Source organism: Sciurus carolinensis, chromosome 11 (assembly GCF_902686445.1).
Source record: "Sciurus carolinensis chromosome 11, mSciCar1.2, whole genome shotgun sequence".
NCBI classification, from domain to species: domain Eukaryota; kingdom Metazoa; phylum Chordata; class Mammalia; order Rodentia; family Sciuridae; genus Sciurus; species Sciurus carolinensis.
The window spans coordinates 80,804,619-80,819,688 of NC_062223.1; the positions used below are offsets into that span (position 1 = coordinate 80,804,619).

At 45.2% G+C, this 15,070-nt stretch overlaps 1 protein-coding gene across 2 annotated transcripts in view; it reads right to left on the reverse strand.

The window, feature by feature from the left end:
* The window catches only part of Tenm4 (teneurin transmembrane protein 4), a 712,052-nt gene that overhangs the window by 117,337 nt on the left and 579,645 nt on the right, over window positions 1-15,070 (reverse strand). For both annotated transcript variants that reach the window (XM_047517532.1, XM_047517531.1), the window contains exon 16: window positions 14,742-14,942. In XM_047517532.1, coding sequence (XP_047373488.1) covers window positions 14,742-14,942 — 201 coding nt within the window. The remainder of the gene's footprint in view (window positions 1-14,741; window positions 14,943-15,070) is intronic.

Genomic DNA, 15,070 nt, shown 5'->3' on the forward strand with positions numbered 1-15,070 from the left:
TATATTCAAGTCAGACCCTGGATATATGTGAGATGAAATGGGATCCGCCACACGGAGTTTCCCAGACACTTGATCTCATTCTTTGCGTCTGGAGACTGCAGGTCTGTCCATCCAAACATTCCATTTCCTTGCTAGTTGACACTAGACATGCTCTCCTGGCACAAAGCTAAAGCCGCCTGGTGGCTGGGCACCCTCCAACAGCCCTTTACAAGCTGGGTTGCGAGCTCTTACACATTTTAATGGCAGGGGCCTGAACTGGCGACCTTGATGTTTATGGGGTGCTAACTGATGGTAACACAGCCTGTGAGTGCTCGGGTTCTCCTTTGCAGAGGGGCCTGTTTTGAGTGGAAGAGACCCACTGACACATCATGGGAGCAGAAACCTGAGCTGCTACTTTACCATTTGTCCTCAGGTTTAGTCCTTATTTGTTATTTCTTCCCCCAAATACTTTGATTTATTATTTTGTTCCTGAAATAAAAGTGATTGCTTTAATTTTTCCTTCTCAGAGTCTGCTTTGACATTAAAGCAGATATAACTTCACAGAGTAGTTGGTGAGATCCAAACAGGATGATGTTACAGAATGTGCTTTGACAGTTCATATGCCTTTTACATCATGGAAATGGACCTTTGCGAAGTTCAGGTTTTAGCTCCAAAGTCACAAGTTTCTTTGTAAACTGGGATGACATGGACCACTCTGGATGGTGGTTGCAGGACTTGCTTTTGTTTGGTTGATTTCCTAGGCTCACCATGCACAAGTCCTACAAGCAGGTACTGAGGATCCAAGTAGGGATGACCACAAGGCATGTAGGTCTGACATGACAGATGGCCATAACCTAAATCTACCACACTATGTGAGCAAGTGTGAACTAAAGTGAAGATTCTAGCCTAGTGCCTGATGTATGATCAGAATATAATAAATCTCACACACATGTTTTTACAAAAAAAAGGAAAGAGAGGTAATGGTAAGCATCCTAGATTGAAGTCTGAAGATCAGATGTGAATTCTGACTTTTGCAACACACCCAATACAAGAACACTCGAAAATTGCTAGCTGACTTTCATATGATCAAAATCCAAGCTTTCTGACTGAATGCTGGAGGTTTGGGGTCTGGGAGGAATCTGTCTGATAGTAAGGAGTGCATAGGCCATAGGGTAGACTAAGCTTCAGACCTGACTCCCCAGTTTCCCAGCTCTGGGTCACTGGGAAGATTAATCTCTCTGAACCATAATTCTTCACTCCTTAAATGAAAGAGTAATAATGATTCCCCTCCTATAGGTGGGTGGTGATAAAAGGAAGGGGTATGTCTGAGAAGCTGTATGTAAACTATATTGCATATATGGTTGATAAGGCCCTAAGACAGACTGTACTAGCAGAGCTCCACACCACCTAACAGAGGAGCACCTGCTGGATGGGCAAAACATTTATTTTTCTAATAACAGCCTCAATATTTGGGTATGAAGCTCTTGTTCTGGTCACCTGGATGGCACCATCAGTCAAGACTATTAAAAGCCAGGTAGAAGCCATTCATATTTGTAGGCTGAGATTGTTCTTGAAATCAGGCGATAATCTCTATTGTCCTAAACTTCTCATTCCAAGTTCATGAAGTTCTAGCCTGAACTATAACAGGGTCTTGGAGATGAGCCAGCCAGGCTCAAGAACACATGAGCTCTTCTCCTGTAGGAAGTCAAACCCAAGCTCATCCCCTTGCCCAGCCCACCTCTTCCCTGTCACACTTGTGTACATGTCACCTTTTCCTAGGCGGGAAGCCCACCTGATGGCAGCTAGCTTTTATGCATCTTGGTTACTTGACACTAGCACCAGGCATGGCACAGCATGGCTTTCTACAGACATTTGTTGAAAGAACAAATGATTGGAAAAAAAAGTTCCATGGAAGAGGTGTGTGTTTGTTGACTTGACACCATCTCATTGCCAAAGTGCACACAAGTTATTTTATGAAATATATTCACAGAGAGGCTCAGACTCCTTTGCACCTAACCTCCTTAGACACTCATCCCCAATCTGAGTGTGAACACTGTGATTGTAAAAAGCCTCAGTCCTTACCCTCAGACACATCTTCCTTTGGGCCAAGGTCCAAGATGCACCTGTTGTCTTTCTATGACATGGAAGGAGGTGAACATATGAGGAAGAGGTGAAGAGGGAAGAAGAAAGATGTAAGGTTTGGCTATTGGTAATTATGCCCAAAAGTGTATACGTAAGGGAGAAGCTGCCCCAGGCTCCTCTTATTAAACACTAATCCACACACAAGCCTAGATGAAGCCTGGGACCTGTCACGGCTACATTTTAATTTGTCTGGACTTATTTTACAATCCTGTTCATTAAAATAGTTGGTAGGGGAAGTTGTGTCTTTCCCCTAAAGGGAAAGACTTATGCATAATTTTCCCATAAAATTTCTTCTACTTGGAAAGATGCTCAAAATGGCCATAAATAGGGAGTGGTAGGGACCCCAGCCATGGATTTGTACACTTTATGCTGAACAAGGAATTGATGCAGATGAAGATGTTTTTAAAATTCTAGGAATATGTTGTGAATGGCCTTATTCTATTGAATGAGTCAAATTGTTCTATTTGCTTAGGAACTGAGATTTGAAGAGTGACCTTAAGGATTTTTAATAGTGAGTTTGGCAATTTAAGATGAATTCTGTTAGGATTTTTTTGTTTCATCAATAGTTTGTCTGAGTTCCTGCCCAACTTGAGGAATTTCTCTGAAATCCAGGTAGACTTAAAATTCAAGTCAATCTAGCTTAGCTAGAATGAAAGATGACACAGATTTTTGGTTTATAAATTGTGGGATCAGGTTGAGGCAAAACCTCAGATGTAATATGAGTGTTCCCTGACTGTTAATTGTATATTTGATCATTGTCCCAGCTAGACTATACAATCTCTAAAATCGGAGTCTAAGTCTCCTTCCTCACTCCAACTGAATCCCTGTTGGATTAAGAACTTCTCCTTTTCTTGGTTTCTCTGTTTATCTGTCTGTCCATCCATCAGTCCATCTGTTTGTCCATCCACCCAACTGCCTCAACATCTAACTGGTTATCCAGTTACCAGGACATCCAATCATCCATCCATCCATCCATCCATCCATCCATCCATCCATCCATCCATCTATCCAACATGTGACCTGAGCAAGTTATTTCATCTCTCTGTGCCTCAGCTTTCTCATCTGCAAAACAGTACATAGATATCAAATCTTAGGCTCATGTGCAGGTTAAATGAATGCTATGCAATGTGTCTAGTGTCATGTACATGTTTCATGGAGTAAACATCCATTTTATGGCAACTATTTCATGTTTATATGCTGGAAAGAACCAGGGAAGGGAGAGTTTGAAGATATGGGGAATGCAAGGGATGATGTTCCACTGAGGTGCCTCTTTAACAGTTGGCAAGGACTGGACCCAAAGCGTAATTGGCAGACAGGCTTAGAGGGCTGTTCATCCCCTGGGGAAGGGGATATAGGCAGAGAGACATGGGGGCATGGGCTGCATAGGGAACCATCCAGGATAATGCTCTCAGTGTTCTCAGTGAGGTAGGAGGCAAGAATCTCTGTTGATCAGGGTCCTGGTGAATAGATGTGGACACTGAAATAGCCCATCTGGGGACCAAGAGGGAGAGCTCTTAAAGTGTGTGAAGAACTGCATCTGGGAGGGCCCAGGAAATGCTAAAGATAATGAGCATGATGGGATGTGGCTTGGCAGCGATCAGAAGCCTAACTGGAAGATCAGAGAAAGGGAACAGTTAGAGGGATCCTGGATTTTGCAAGGAAGGCAGAGATGAGAGAGAGGTGTGAGTGATGAAGGAAGGTAGCTGGAGGACCATGGGGACAGTGGAGAATGAAAGGGCAAGCGGGGGGAGAACTGGTATTGGGTAGGAAGTGGCTTGTTCTAAAGAGGACATCTCTGTTAGGTGGTTATAGGACCAAAAGCGAAAAAGATGAGAACTTAGAGAAGTAGGTTTTGTGCTTAGAGCAAGGTTAACAGCAAAACTAGGACCCAGAGAGAGGAAGTGCCTTGTTCTATGCCGCATAGTGATCACATGTGAGTTCTTGAGAAAGAACTTGCTAGCTACCTTATAAAAACAGTCCTGTAGGGGGCCAGCTAGGCAAATGGCTATAAGAGACATTGATGTACTTTTTCTCCCTCCTCTGTGCTTCTGCATGTGCACATTCCATGGACTAGGCCCTCCTTTGCTTCATCTTCTTTCTCAGGGTGATTAGTCTACCTGTGTTTCCTCCAGGATCCTGCTATCACAGATTAATCCCTGCACTCCCTAGTGAGTCTCACACAGGACATACATCTGTGCATGTATCTGTGTGGTGCCAGATTCCAGGGAATCGGGTAGAGTATGCTATGCAACTACTCAAGGTTCTGACTTTGCACAGAGCAGAGGCCTTGGAGTCAGGCAGACTGGGTTCAAGAGCCTGCTCTGCTACTTCCTAGCTATGTGAGACAAATGCTGCCCACCTTTGTGCCTCGTCTGTGTCATCCATAAAATGGTGATAATAATACCCCATCTACCAGATTTTAAAATTGATTTTAAAGTGCATTGAGAAACCTGGCACAATGGTGCACACCTGTAATACCAACTCCTTGGGAGGCTGAGGCAGGATCACAAGTTTGAAGGTAGCCTGGGCAACTTAGCAAGACTGTCTCAGAATAAATAAAAAATAAAAAGGGCTGGAATGTGGATCAGTGGTAGGACACTTGCATAGCAGGCATGAGGCCTTTGGCTCAATTCCCAGGACCATCACAGAAGTAGTCAGAGGTAGAGGCAGAAACCCTGCCCTGATGGCTGACTGGCTCCAGTTGCTCCTCCCTGACTCCCAAGGTCTGAGGGGCTGTGTTACTTCCAAGGTCTGGGTTACTGTGTATATAATTATATATCTATACATATCTACCTATCTATCTATTGAGAGTGTGTGCACCTACTATGTGTCGGATATTCCTAGAGGCTGGGAATGCAGAGATGATATGAAATTACTCCTATCCATAAGGAACTCAAGTTTTCCCGTGCATGCGAATGAGTGCAAAGCCAGTCACCATACCCAGTGCACAGTAGGCTGGTTACATGTTAATTTTCTCTCCCAAGGGTGAGATCTGTTGTCGCGCTCCCTGCCCGCAGAGAGACGAGACGCAAACCTGGTTCTTATGAGCTCTTTATTTTGCGCGCTTACTTTCTCATAGTTCTTTCTTTGTTCTCCTCTTTGAGGAACTTACACTTCAATATCTATAGTACAGTAACCAATCAGCATTTTCGCACGAGGGGGGAGCATTAACAGATACAGGCAGCAAAGGCAGGCATACAGTGGACCTGTACTGTCCATCAGGGAGCTTAGCCAATCCCTGGAACTTCCTCAAAATAATGTCAGTTGTATATGCAAAAGTTAACTGCTCTGGCTCACTGCCAGGCGCCATCTTAGCCTTGCCACACCTAGGGCCAGGGGTCCGGCCGAAACCCCGACAATCTGTATTTTGATCAAGCTGGCATTCTCTGAGTAGGACACCCCCTGCTCCTTCCTTCACTAACTTAGACCAGTGGTTTCTGAGTCCTAGAGCAGGTTTCAGGAAGACATTAGACAGGGAGGAAGGCACAGAAAAGCAGCCCGAGTCTGACTTCCTTACTGTAATTAGTGTCCTCTAGACATTGAGGCCAAACCCAAGCTGCTCTCTTGTGCTTTTCAACTTCCCTCCCTATCACCCGAGAGCCAGAGCTGCTCCAAGTCATAGCTCTGTTCTGCACATGGAGATGGCACAAAACTAATGAGCCTTGGAAAGCACATGGCCTTTCACCTCATTCAAGGAGCTTAGAGAGCTTTCAAACCAGGCAGAAAAGTGAATTCCAGTGTGTTGGTGCAGAGCAGGTCTCCACACCTATTCCTTCAGGACTAGAATTTCAAGCCTTTACAAAGTGCTTATTGCAAGAAGCACTAAGCCTGTTATTCATCTTAATTGGAGGGTATCAGGCTTCCTGATTAGAGGACTTCAAACCTAGCTGGGAGGCAGCCTCCAACTAGGGTCTGACTTTGCAGGATAACAGGTCAGGAAAGGCCTAGTGAGCAAAGAAGCCAAAGAACATGACTGGGATGTGCATCCTTGGCCACAATTGGAACCCAACAAAAACTCACTAAAAGGGCCCACATGGGTGAAATGAAGATAGATGATGTCCTCTTCCAAAAGATCTCTGATCTGATATCCTTTGGTAAAAGACCCATTTCTCCACCCAGCAATGAGCTCATCTATCTAACTCTTTCCTGGACACTTCCACCAGGATGTCCCCAGGCATCTAAACTGCACACTGATATTACAATAAACTTTCTAAGACCAAACCACAAAGTTGGACCTCTGCTTAAAACTTCTTGGAGGCTTCTAATGACAGATAAACCTAAACTCTTTTTGGCTGTTCAGGCTCTGATACCTTCTGGCTTTCCTCACCTCTTCTCCCCTCGCTACTGCCACAAATATGTTGAGATAAGCCACATTGCACTACTAAAAATAGCCAGGAGCTGCCCTTGCTCTGTCTCAGCTCTGCACGTGTTGCAAGTCTTTGCTACAAAGAGCTTGCCTGCTCCTTCTATCTACTCATAGCCAACCTCCACCACCCACCTTAAGTCCCAAGTCCTCCAACAAGCCACCTGGATCACCCCAGTAGAAAATAACTGGTCTTTGAGTACTGTGAGGCACACCATGGTCATGACTCAATTTGCATGGTTCCAGGCAGTGTTACTACATGAAGAGGTACCCCCCATACACTTGATACCTAATTAATTGCCAAGTTCAGGGTGAACCTTGGTAACAGCCAATGACAGAGTTGTGCAGGGGATAAAGATGAACTATGAACGCAGAGAAACCTGGATTTGAACTCTAGAGTCCACAAAGTGTTTTTGGAAAAGTCACCCAAGTTCTCTAGACCCTGATTTCTTGGGAACAACACTACCTGCAAAGTCAGAGGCTTATGTATTTGTTGTTTGAATACATCCTGATGCATATATATATGAAAGAGTCCTGTACAATGGAAAATTTCCATTCAAAGAACAGTTATTTTTTAAAATTACAAGTTATCATAATAGCAGTTTGATCCAGGAAGACAAGTAGAGAGAGAGAGAGTATGAGATATCAGCTTGGACATCCAAACAGAGACCTGATTCTGAAGCCCAGTTTCAGGAGGGCTTACATTTGCATACTGAAGAGCTCCAATTCTGATAGAAAATGTTCCAGGGCTGTCGGGGGAAATTCCACTAAATTAAAAAGCTGCCAGCTTCTGGTTTATCAACCTTTAACTCTGGCAGTATTTAGCAGTATGCCTGTCTGGGCCCCATTTTCCAGTGTTTGATTAAATGTTAGGAACTGACCATCTCATTGTGTCTAAGCCTCCACGCTACTTTCCAGACAACTGGCGAGCTCTTCCTGCCTCCCTCCAGCACTCTCCTTCCTTCACTGTGGCAGCGTTAATCTCTCAGATATTTATTATTCTGAACTTTGGTTTTTAGGCTGTCACTCGCTGCTGGGAAGGGGCACAGGAAATGTCAAGTCTCACTGGATATTATTTCTCGGGTGAAATTCTAACCTTGAGATTCCTGTCCTGTACCATACCTATACTGAAATAGCCCAGCCTGATCATTTCCTTTTGATGTTTAATTGGATGTCGGTGCTGTGCTTTCTGGGCTGAGAAGGTAATGCTTCTCAGAGAGGGAACAATTCCGGCTACACAAATGAGACTTGTAACAGGGGAGAATGCTCAATGCTGAATCTAATTTTCTCTCCCATCCATGAACATAAGACAATTTCTCTGGCATTAAAGCATCTCACTCAGTCTTTCTGTCATTAATAAGAATTAAATTCTGTTCCCTCAAATTTAAATGTAATTATATTTTGCCTCGTAAATAAAATTGAATTACCATTTTCAAAAGTTAGCATTAATGCAAGTGCTATATTTAGAGGTTTAATTTTTTTAACACTGCTGCTACTTTCAGTTTATTTTTTTAAGCATTTGGTTTATTTTACTGTCAATTGTGACCTAATTTAATAACAGAGTTTTTCAGATCCCTGTCCATCTAATCATTGTTACTTTTTATGCTTTGTGTTTTTCTTTCTTTCTTTCTTTCTTTCTTTCTTTCTTTCTTTCTTTCTTTCTTTCTTTCTTTCTTTCTTTCTTTCTTTCTTTCTTTCTTTTTTGGTAGAGAAAGAGAGCAATAGAGAAGGAACTGAAAGCTCAGAGGATCTGAGTTTGAGTTCTGGAAGGTCTCCCTAAGTTAAAGTAGAGCCTACGCCAGGTTGAGCTGAAAGAGTCAAAAACAGAGTCCTGATGTGGAAACTGAAGGGGAAATAGTCCATGTTCACTGAAAAAGCTGTGAATTTAAGATTTTTAGTAAGGCATTCCGGTCGGCTCCATGATCTCGACTGCCTATACTCTGGCCTGATTTTCTGCCCCTTTCTGGGGGCGCCTACCCTCTAGTCAGATGAGGTACTTCTTACCAAGAGATCACATGCTCACAGGGCTCTCTGCTTCTGCACGTGCTGGCCCTCTGCCTGCACTGCCCTGCCCTCCTTGCCACCTACAAGCATCCCTTTCACCGAGTGGCTCCCAAGTCTCCTTGGGAGGTGAAGACCTCCCCAGGTTCCTCTCCCAGGCTCCTAATCATTACTGTGCACACATCAGGCTGTGTGCTTGGGTGCTCCGCTTTGTGAACAGACTGTGGGGCTCTCTGATCCTTAGTGTCTGGAACAGTGCTCAGCATACAGAAGAGGCCAGAAAGCTTCAGTGATTGTGTGAAACAAATGTGAGCGGCTGCAGGGGTGGGTGCAGGCCTGGAGCTGCTCCACATCTCTCTCTGAGGAGGCTGAACACCTGCTGGCACTGAGTTCAGGAAGCTCATCCTGAGAGAAGGCTGCTGCTAATACAGTATGGCCCTTGTGCTGCGAGTCATTGACGTAGTTGTTTGGGGATAAATGTATCAGCATATTAATGACTCTTGATCTAGAGTCAAGGACCAGTGTAGGGGGCTGGAGGAAGAGGATAGTAGACAGACTCAGAAGCCACAAGGACACTGAGGCTCTGAAAGAGAAAACAAATGGTTTAACTCTGACTCAGATCCAGACCTCTGGCTCTGAACCTTCAGTACGTAAACTGTCCTCAAACTTAAATTTTTTAGAATTGCAACACTTTTTGGCTAATTGAGACCTGCTCATGCATTCTGGAAAGTATATACACTTTTACTTCATTTAGTAAGTGCTTACTGAATGCCAGCTATCATGCTAAGCATTTTATGCATACATATTAAAGCTAATTTGGAAAACAGCCCTGCCAGGCAGGTATCATTAGCTATACTCAAAGGATCAGCCGAGTCTTGACAATCTAGCCTGGTCCTACTCCAAATCTCATGCAATTCTTACTGAGTGCACATGCTACCTCCAAACCAATGCCACTGTATCTCTAAAACATCTCCACCTGTTATTCCATGAAACTCAAGTGCAATGAAATGATAAGAATCATAAACCACCAGCAAGAGCATTTTACAGGCAGGCTCTCTGCCATGCACTGCTTCTGTGCGCCAGCAACCCAAAGGAATAAAATGTAGTGAGAGGCTCCTTTTCAAATAAAAGCCATTTATGGGAGACAAGACTCAGAGCAGTGGAAATGAGGAATGAATTTATGAGGCTGAGAACAGAGGCCATGGGAGAGGGTGGGAAGAAAGACCCCCCCAAAATGAACCCATGGAGGAGCAAATGATAAGTCTAAGAACTGCCCTTTGAAATGGTACCCTGGAGAATGTCACAGGGCCTGCAAGCTTCTTTAGAAGCCGTTAAGTTCTTCAAAGATAGGTAGGCTTTTCCAATTCTAAGGACCATCTCAAAGAGGTTAAACCTCCTGCCTTTTCTAAGGCAGCTCTGAGCCAAGAGCAAGAATGGCCAACCACAGCCCTAGGGTGGTGGAGCCGTGAGCTGCTGAGCAAGGCTGATGATGCATGCAGCCCAGCAGGCTGCTCCCTGGGGAGGACGGCCTGAAGGAGGGGAGTGATGCAGTTCTAGGCTAGGCGGAGCTCGGGCTGACTGGCACTGCACTTGAGTGAGGTCTGGAAAGTGGCAGAGAAGGAGCCAGAGGCTTGGTTTTCACCCTGTGGAGTGTGTGGGGTGGCAAGGAAGGGGGCTCAGGGGAGGAGGGTCTTGAAAGGAGGACGGCTGTCTGTCTGGTGGTGTGCTGGATCTTCCCAGACAGAGTTTCAATTGCAGCACCTCCCTCTTCTGTGTTCCCAGGGGGTTTTCTTGTCCTCTCTTTGCCTGTTCACTGGTTAGTTCCTGGGTCATATATGCAATAGTCACTGAGAATCGAATGCACGTCTGACCCTGGGCTCAGGAGATGGACAGACCCTGACCTCATGGAGTCCACAGTCTGGATCTTCAATGTCTCCCAAGGCCATGTGTTGAAGGTTGGGTCCCCAGCCCATGGCCTTATTGGGAGGTATCTGACCCTGTAGGAGGTGGGGCCTAGTGGAACAAAGTTAGGTCATTGGATGTGTGCCCTTGAAAGTGCATTGGGACCCCAGCCATTTTTCTTTTTCTCTCTTTCATTTCTTGGTCACCATGAGATGAGCAACTTTCTCCACCATATTGCCATCCTACAAGGCCCAATGTGATGGGAACAACTGACCATGGACTGGAATCAATGAAACTATAAGCCCAAACAAAACTTTCCTCTTTTTCATTATCTCAAGTATTTTGTCATTGTGACAGAAAGCTGACTAACACACTTAGGAAAGATCTTGGAACCATATCTGGTTTGAATCTGGACCCTGCCATTTACTAACAAGGTGGGGTGGGTGCTTCAAAGTAACACTCTTTCTGAGCTTCAAGTTTCCTCATCTAGAAAATGATTATGCTAGTGACACTACCTTCACAGGGCTCTTAGGAACTTAACCAGGATAATAGTTGTAAAGCACAGTTCAGGGCTGGTATGTGGTGTGGTAAGCACAAAGAAATAGGTGGCTCTTTAATTAGCACTCCATCCTGTGGCTTGTTAGAAAGAAAAGATTATTGATGCGGAGGTCTCCTTGAATGGAAAAGGTTTGAGGCAAGAGCTGAGGATTGAGATAGAGGGTTTGCGCTGAATCCAACTCTGCCACTGTAAGCCAAAGCACTTGGGGCAAGTCATTTCCCCTCTCCAACCTTTCCTTGTATGACAGCAACAGCAACAACCATCTTCCCTGCTGACATCCGTCATCATCCCAAATGATTTGGGAAGCAGAGTCCCGTAGGGTTCAGAGTTAAGGACAGAGGTGCCTTGGGGTGATGGGTGGGATACAGAACCTGTGCTCTTCTGGATCACAGGAACTTGTTCACAGTTCTCTCAAGCTGCTTGTCAGGGTGGAGGACCATACAAATGGCATTTCTCAGATGAGACTGGAAATCAGACTGCTGGGAACCAGGGACCCAAGTAAACACTGTCTAAAATTTGCCTGCACTGTTTTCACAAACCTCACCAAAGTGCTGAGGAACTTGTCAGCTCACATTTCATTACTGGGCTGGTTGCTGAAGGCAGGGCATGTTGATTTAAGCTGCCTTCCTTAAATCCTGCTCTTGGTGCCGAACAGCAAGACATTCATCTCAGGGAAGAGACAGTCCTCTTTCCTGGTAGATGGCAGTCGGCAGGAGTCCATCTCTGCCAACCCACAGTGGACCCTGACAGTGGGAGGACCACTTAGGATGTGTCTGCTGGCCTGCAGCTCCTGGTGAAGGCTCTGGGCATGCTGGACAGCACAGAGCATAAATAACGTGGACAGAGCTTCCGCTTGTCCGGTGTCTGAGCTGTGCCGGGCATTGGGATAACCATTTCACCTGTATTCTCTCTCCTAACTCCTACAACAGTTTTATGAGGTAAGTAGGAGACAAATGAGGGTTGGAGAGGGTAAGCCACCTACTGAAGCTGCTCAAGGAGTGGGGAGCATGTCTTCTGAAATAAAGTCCCGAGCCTGCTCCACTGCCTGTAGCTACCCCTCTGAACATGGAGATGGTCTCTTGGCGGCCCTGCATCCAGGCAATGAGGTGTCTCTTGCTTGGCTTCACTGAAAAGACTCACTAGTTTTAAAATACCTTCCACTTGGTGAAAGTGTACTTGGACAGGAGGTAGAAAAAGATATAACAGACACTGTTCTATGTGCACACAAAAAAATGACATAATTTAACAATCACATAATTGCTATCACCTCCATTTTTCAGATAAGGAAACTGAAGTCAAGAGAAGTTAAGTTTCCTGCCAGTGCCACACAGAGGCAGAACCAGGGTTGGACCCAGGCAGGTGATGCCTACGTGGTTAGGATAATAGGAGAGAGAACACTTGAAATGTTCTCATTATCCTTCCAACTGTGTGACAGGGTGACAGGAAGCAGGCTAGACTTAGAGCCCCGAGCTGGGGTCTGACTCCCCTTCCTCACTCACCAGCATGCCTTAGGCAACTCATGGAGCCCCCAGGGCAGATGATACCACATCTGCCAACCCTCATCACATGGCCATGGTTGCGTGGTTGCGGAGTGTGCTTCTGGGTGCCATGTCTTGGTATATGCTATCAGGCACTCAACACACCCAAATTTTTACTACTACTGTGAAGCGGGTCAATAACTTGAAGCTGTCCTTTAAATTCCTGGCCTTGTGACAATCATGACACCACTTAAGTCAGTTACAGATTAGAGACTGAAAAATTGTAATTTGCATGTCTGAAAGGGCACGTCTCATCTTGCCTCATACTATCAAATGTTTTTGTTAATATCCAGTGCTTTCCCTGATGACTGTGTTAATCAAGATCATAACAATAGATAACATTTACTGAGCCCAGATCATGGGCCCAGAAGCATGCTCAACTCTCTTTTGTATTGTCTTAAGTAACTGTCACAGCAACCCTGGAAGGTAGGTACTATGGTTATCTCCAGTTTTTAGCTTAGAGGGTTGAAGTGACTTGCCCAAAGTTACAACTATGAAGTGACAGGGCCGGGATTTGAACCTCGGCTGTCTGACCCAGGGCCCCTCCTCACCACAGGGTTCTCTGCCTTCACGAGAGCCACATGTTTGTTATCAGGTATAGGGAGTGCAGTACTCAGATTGAGGAACAGTTCAATTCCAAAAATTCAACGGTTCCTACTCAGAGTGCCTTCCAATGGTTCTGTTGTCTCCTTTTTATAGATCCAACTAAGAATACTTCAAAATCTCACCAAAGTTATACCTGCCTCCTTCAAAACTGTGGAATTTCATTAGGGATTAACGGTGCAAGTCACAGTTATAGACCCATCATAAATTAGCTTTGTGCCCACATAATGAACAATACAAGCCAGCGTAGCTTTAAGAGGACCGTTTATTATATTGCCATAAACAGAGCAATATAAAAAGAATTATTCCTGAGACTCTGCACATCTGTGCTCACAATCATGTCTTTATGTGAGCTTTGCAAACAGGGATGAAAGTCCAATTTAGACTGCAAGTCACTGAATGTCAGTTTTCCATTCAATGGGGAAAGGTGATTCAGAGTATTCCAAAGGTGTGAATGCCAAAGGTCTCAGCCATCTTTCCTGATAACAACCAGAACTGTTAATCCACAACATAATGAGCTAATTTGAGCCTCACTGTTGTTTAACAGTGTGGAGCGGGGAGGAAGGTGATTTAGAGCAGAAGAGGCTAGTTGGAGATGTTTTCACTCTCTAACTGTGTGTCCTGGGGCAGGACTAGTTAAAAATTCTCTGAGCCTGAGCTTCTTTATCACTTTATCTATCTTTCTTTCTTTCTTCCTGGGCTCCCTCCCCTCTTCCCAGAATGCAAGTTCTGGGAAGGTAGGGACTTCCCAGGCTCTTTATCCTTTCTGACTAGAAGAGTACCTGGCACAAATAGACATTCAGTAAGTATTCACTGGTTAGAATGTTATGTAACTTGGCAAAATAGGAATGAGGATTCCTTTCTCCCAGGGATTTTGTGTGGGTTAAGTGAGATATTAGATGTGAACTCAACCTGCTACGTACCAATACTATGGTAAATGAATCATGTACGTTCTTATTTAATCCTCTTTGGAAGAATCTATAAATCACAGCACTTATAACAGAAGGATGCCAACAGTATTATCCTTTGAACTTTATATGTATAAATCCTGTGGGGTGCCAGAAACCACAATCAAGAACACATTCAATCCCGGGTTAAATCATCAGTATTTTTTGAGTAGCTGCAGTGGGTCATGCCTATGCTGAGTCCCAGGGGCATGTTTGCTGCACCCATCTAGCTGAGTATCTGACCAAAGGCAGGTGGGGATCAGATTGCAGAGAACCCTAAAACCCACAAGGAGCTCAGACTTTGGGTAAAGCCAAAGATTGTGGCAGCTGAGATAGGGGGCCACTCTCACTTCTTGGTTAGGAACTTTTTTATAGCCTTGCCCAGGGAAAACATGTGAAAGAAGGATCTCTGAGAAACACATCTAGATTCCAGGTACCATTTTTAATGTTGATTAGGGATATTGTCTTGAATCTCAAGTCCACCACTACAGAAGAAATGACTGTGATGTTTGAATCTTGTGCCCATCTAAGAGAAGAGGTGCTGAAGACCAGGGCTCAGGGGAAGAAGAAAGGCATTCGGGGACACAGGGAACCCCCAGCTAGGTGACCAAGGGCAGGGTTATGCCACTGATCAGACTAAATGGTAACATGTTACAGGGGGAAGTCCACCCTCCACTCATACCCTGAACCCTTCTCCCCACATTTACCGATAGAACAGTCGTGTCCAGTCCAGCTTGGGTCACAGCTGCAAAGCCCCGTGTCTGGGAGGAAGGTCCCGTGGCCCGAGCACTGGTCCAGGCATGTGGCCCTGGGTGTCTCGCAGTTGGCGCCTCCCCATCCCACGGAGCAGTGACACTCGCCTCTCACGCAGACACCCCGGCCTGAACATGTGGGGTCCATGCAGTCCACTGTGAGGAGGAAGAGAGGGGACACCGGTAAGCATCTCACAGCAGGGGCGAGGATTCCGTCAGCTACACGAGGCTAGATGGACGCCATGTCCCGCGGGGAGGCCTCCTGTGGTAAACAGTAGCACTTT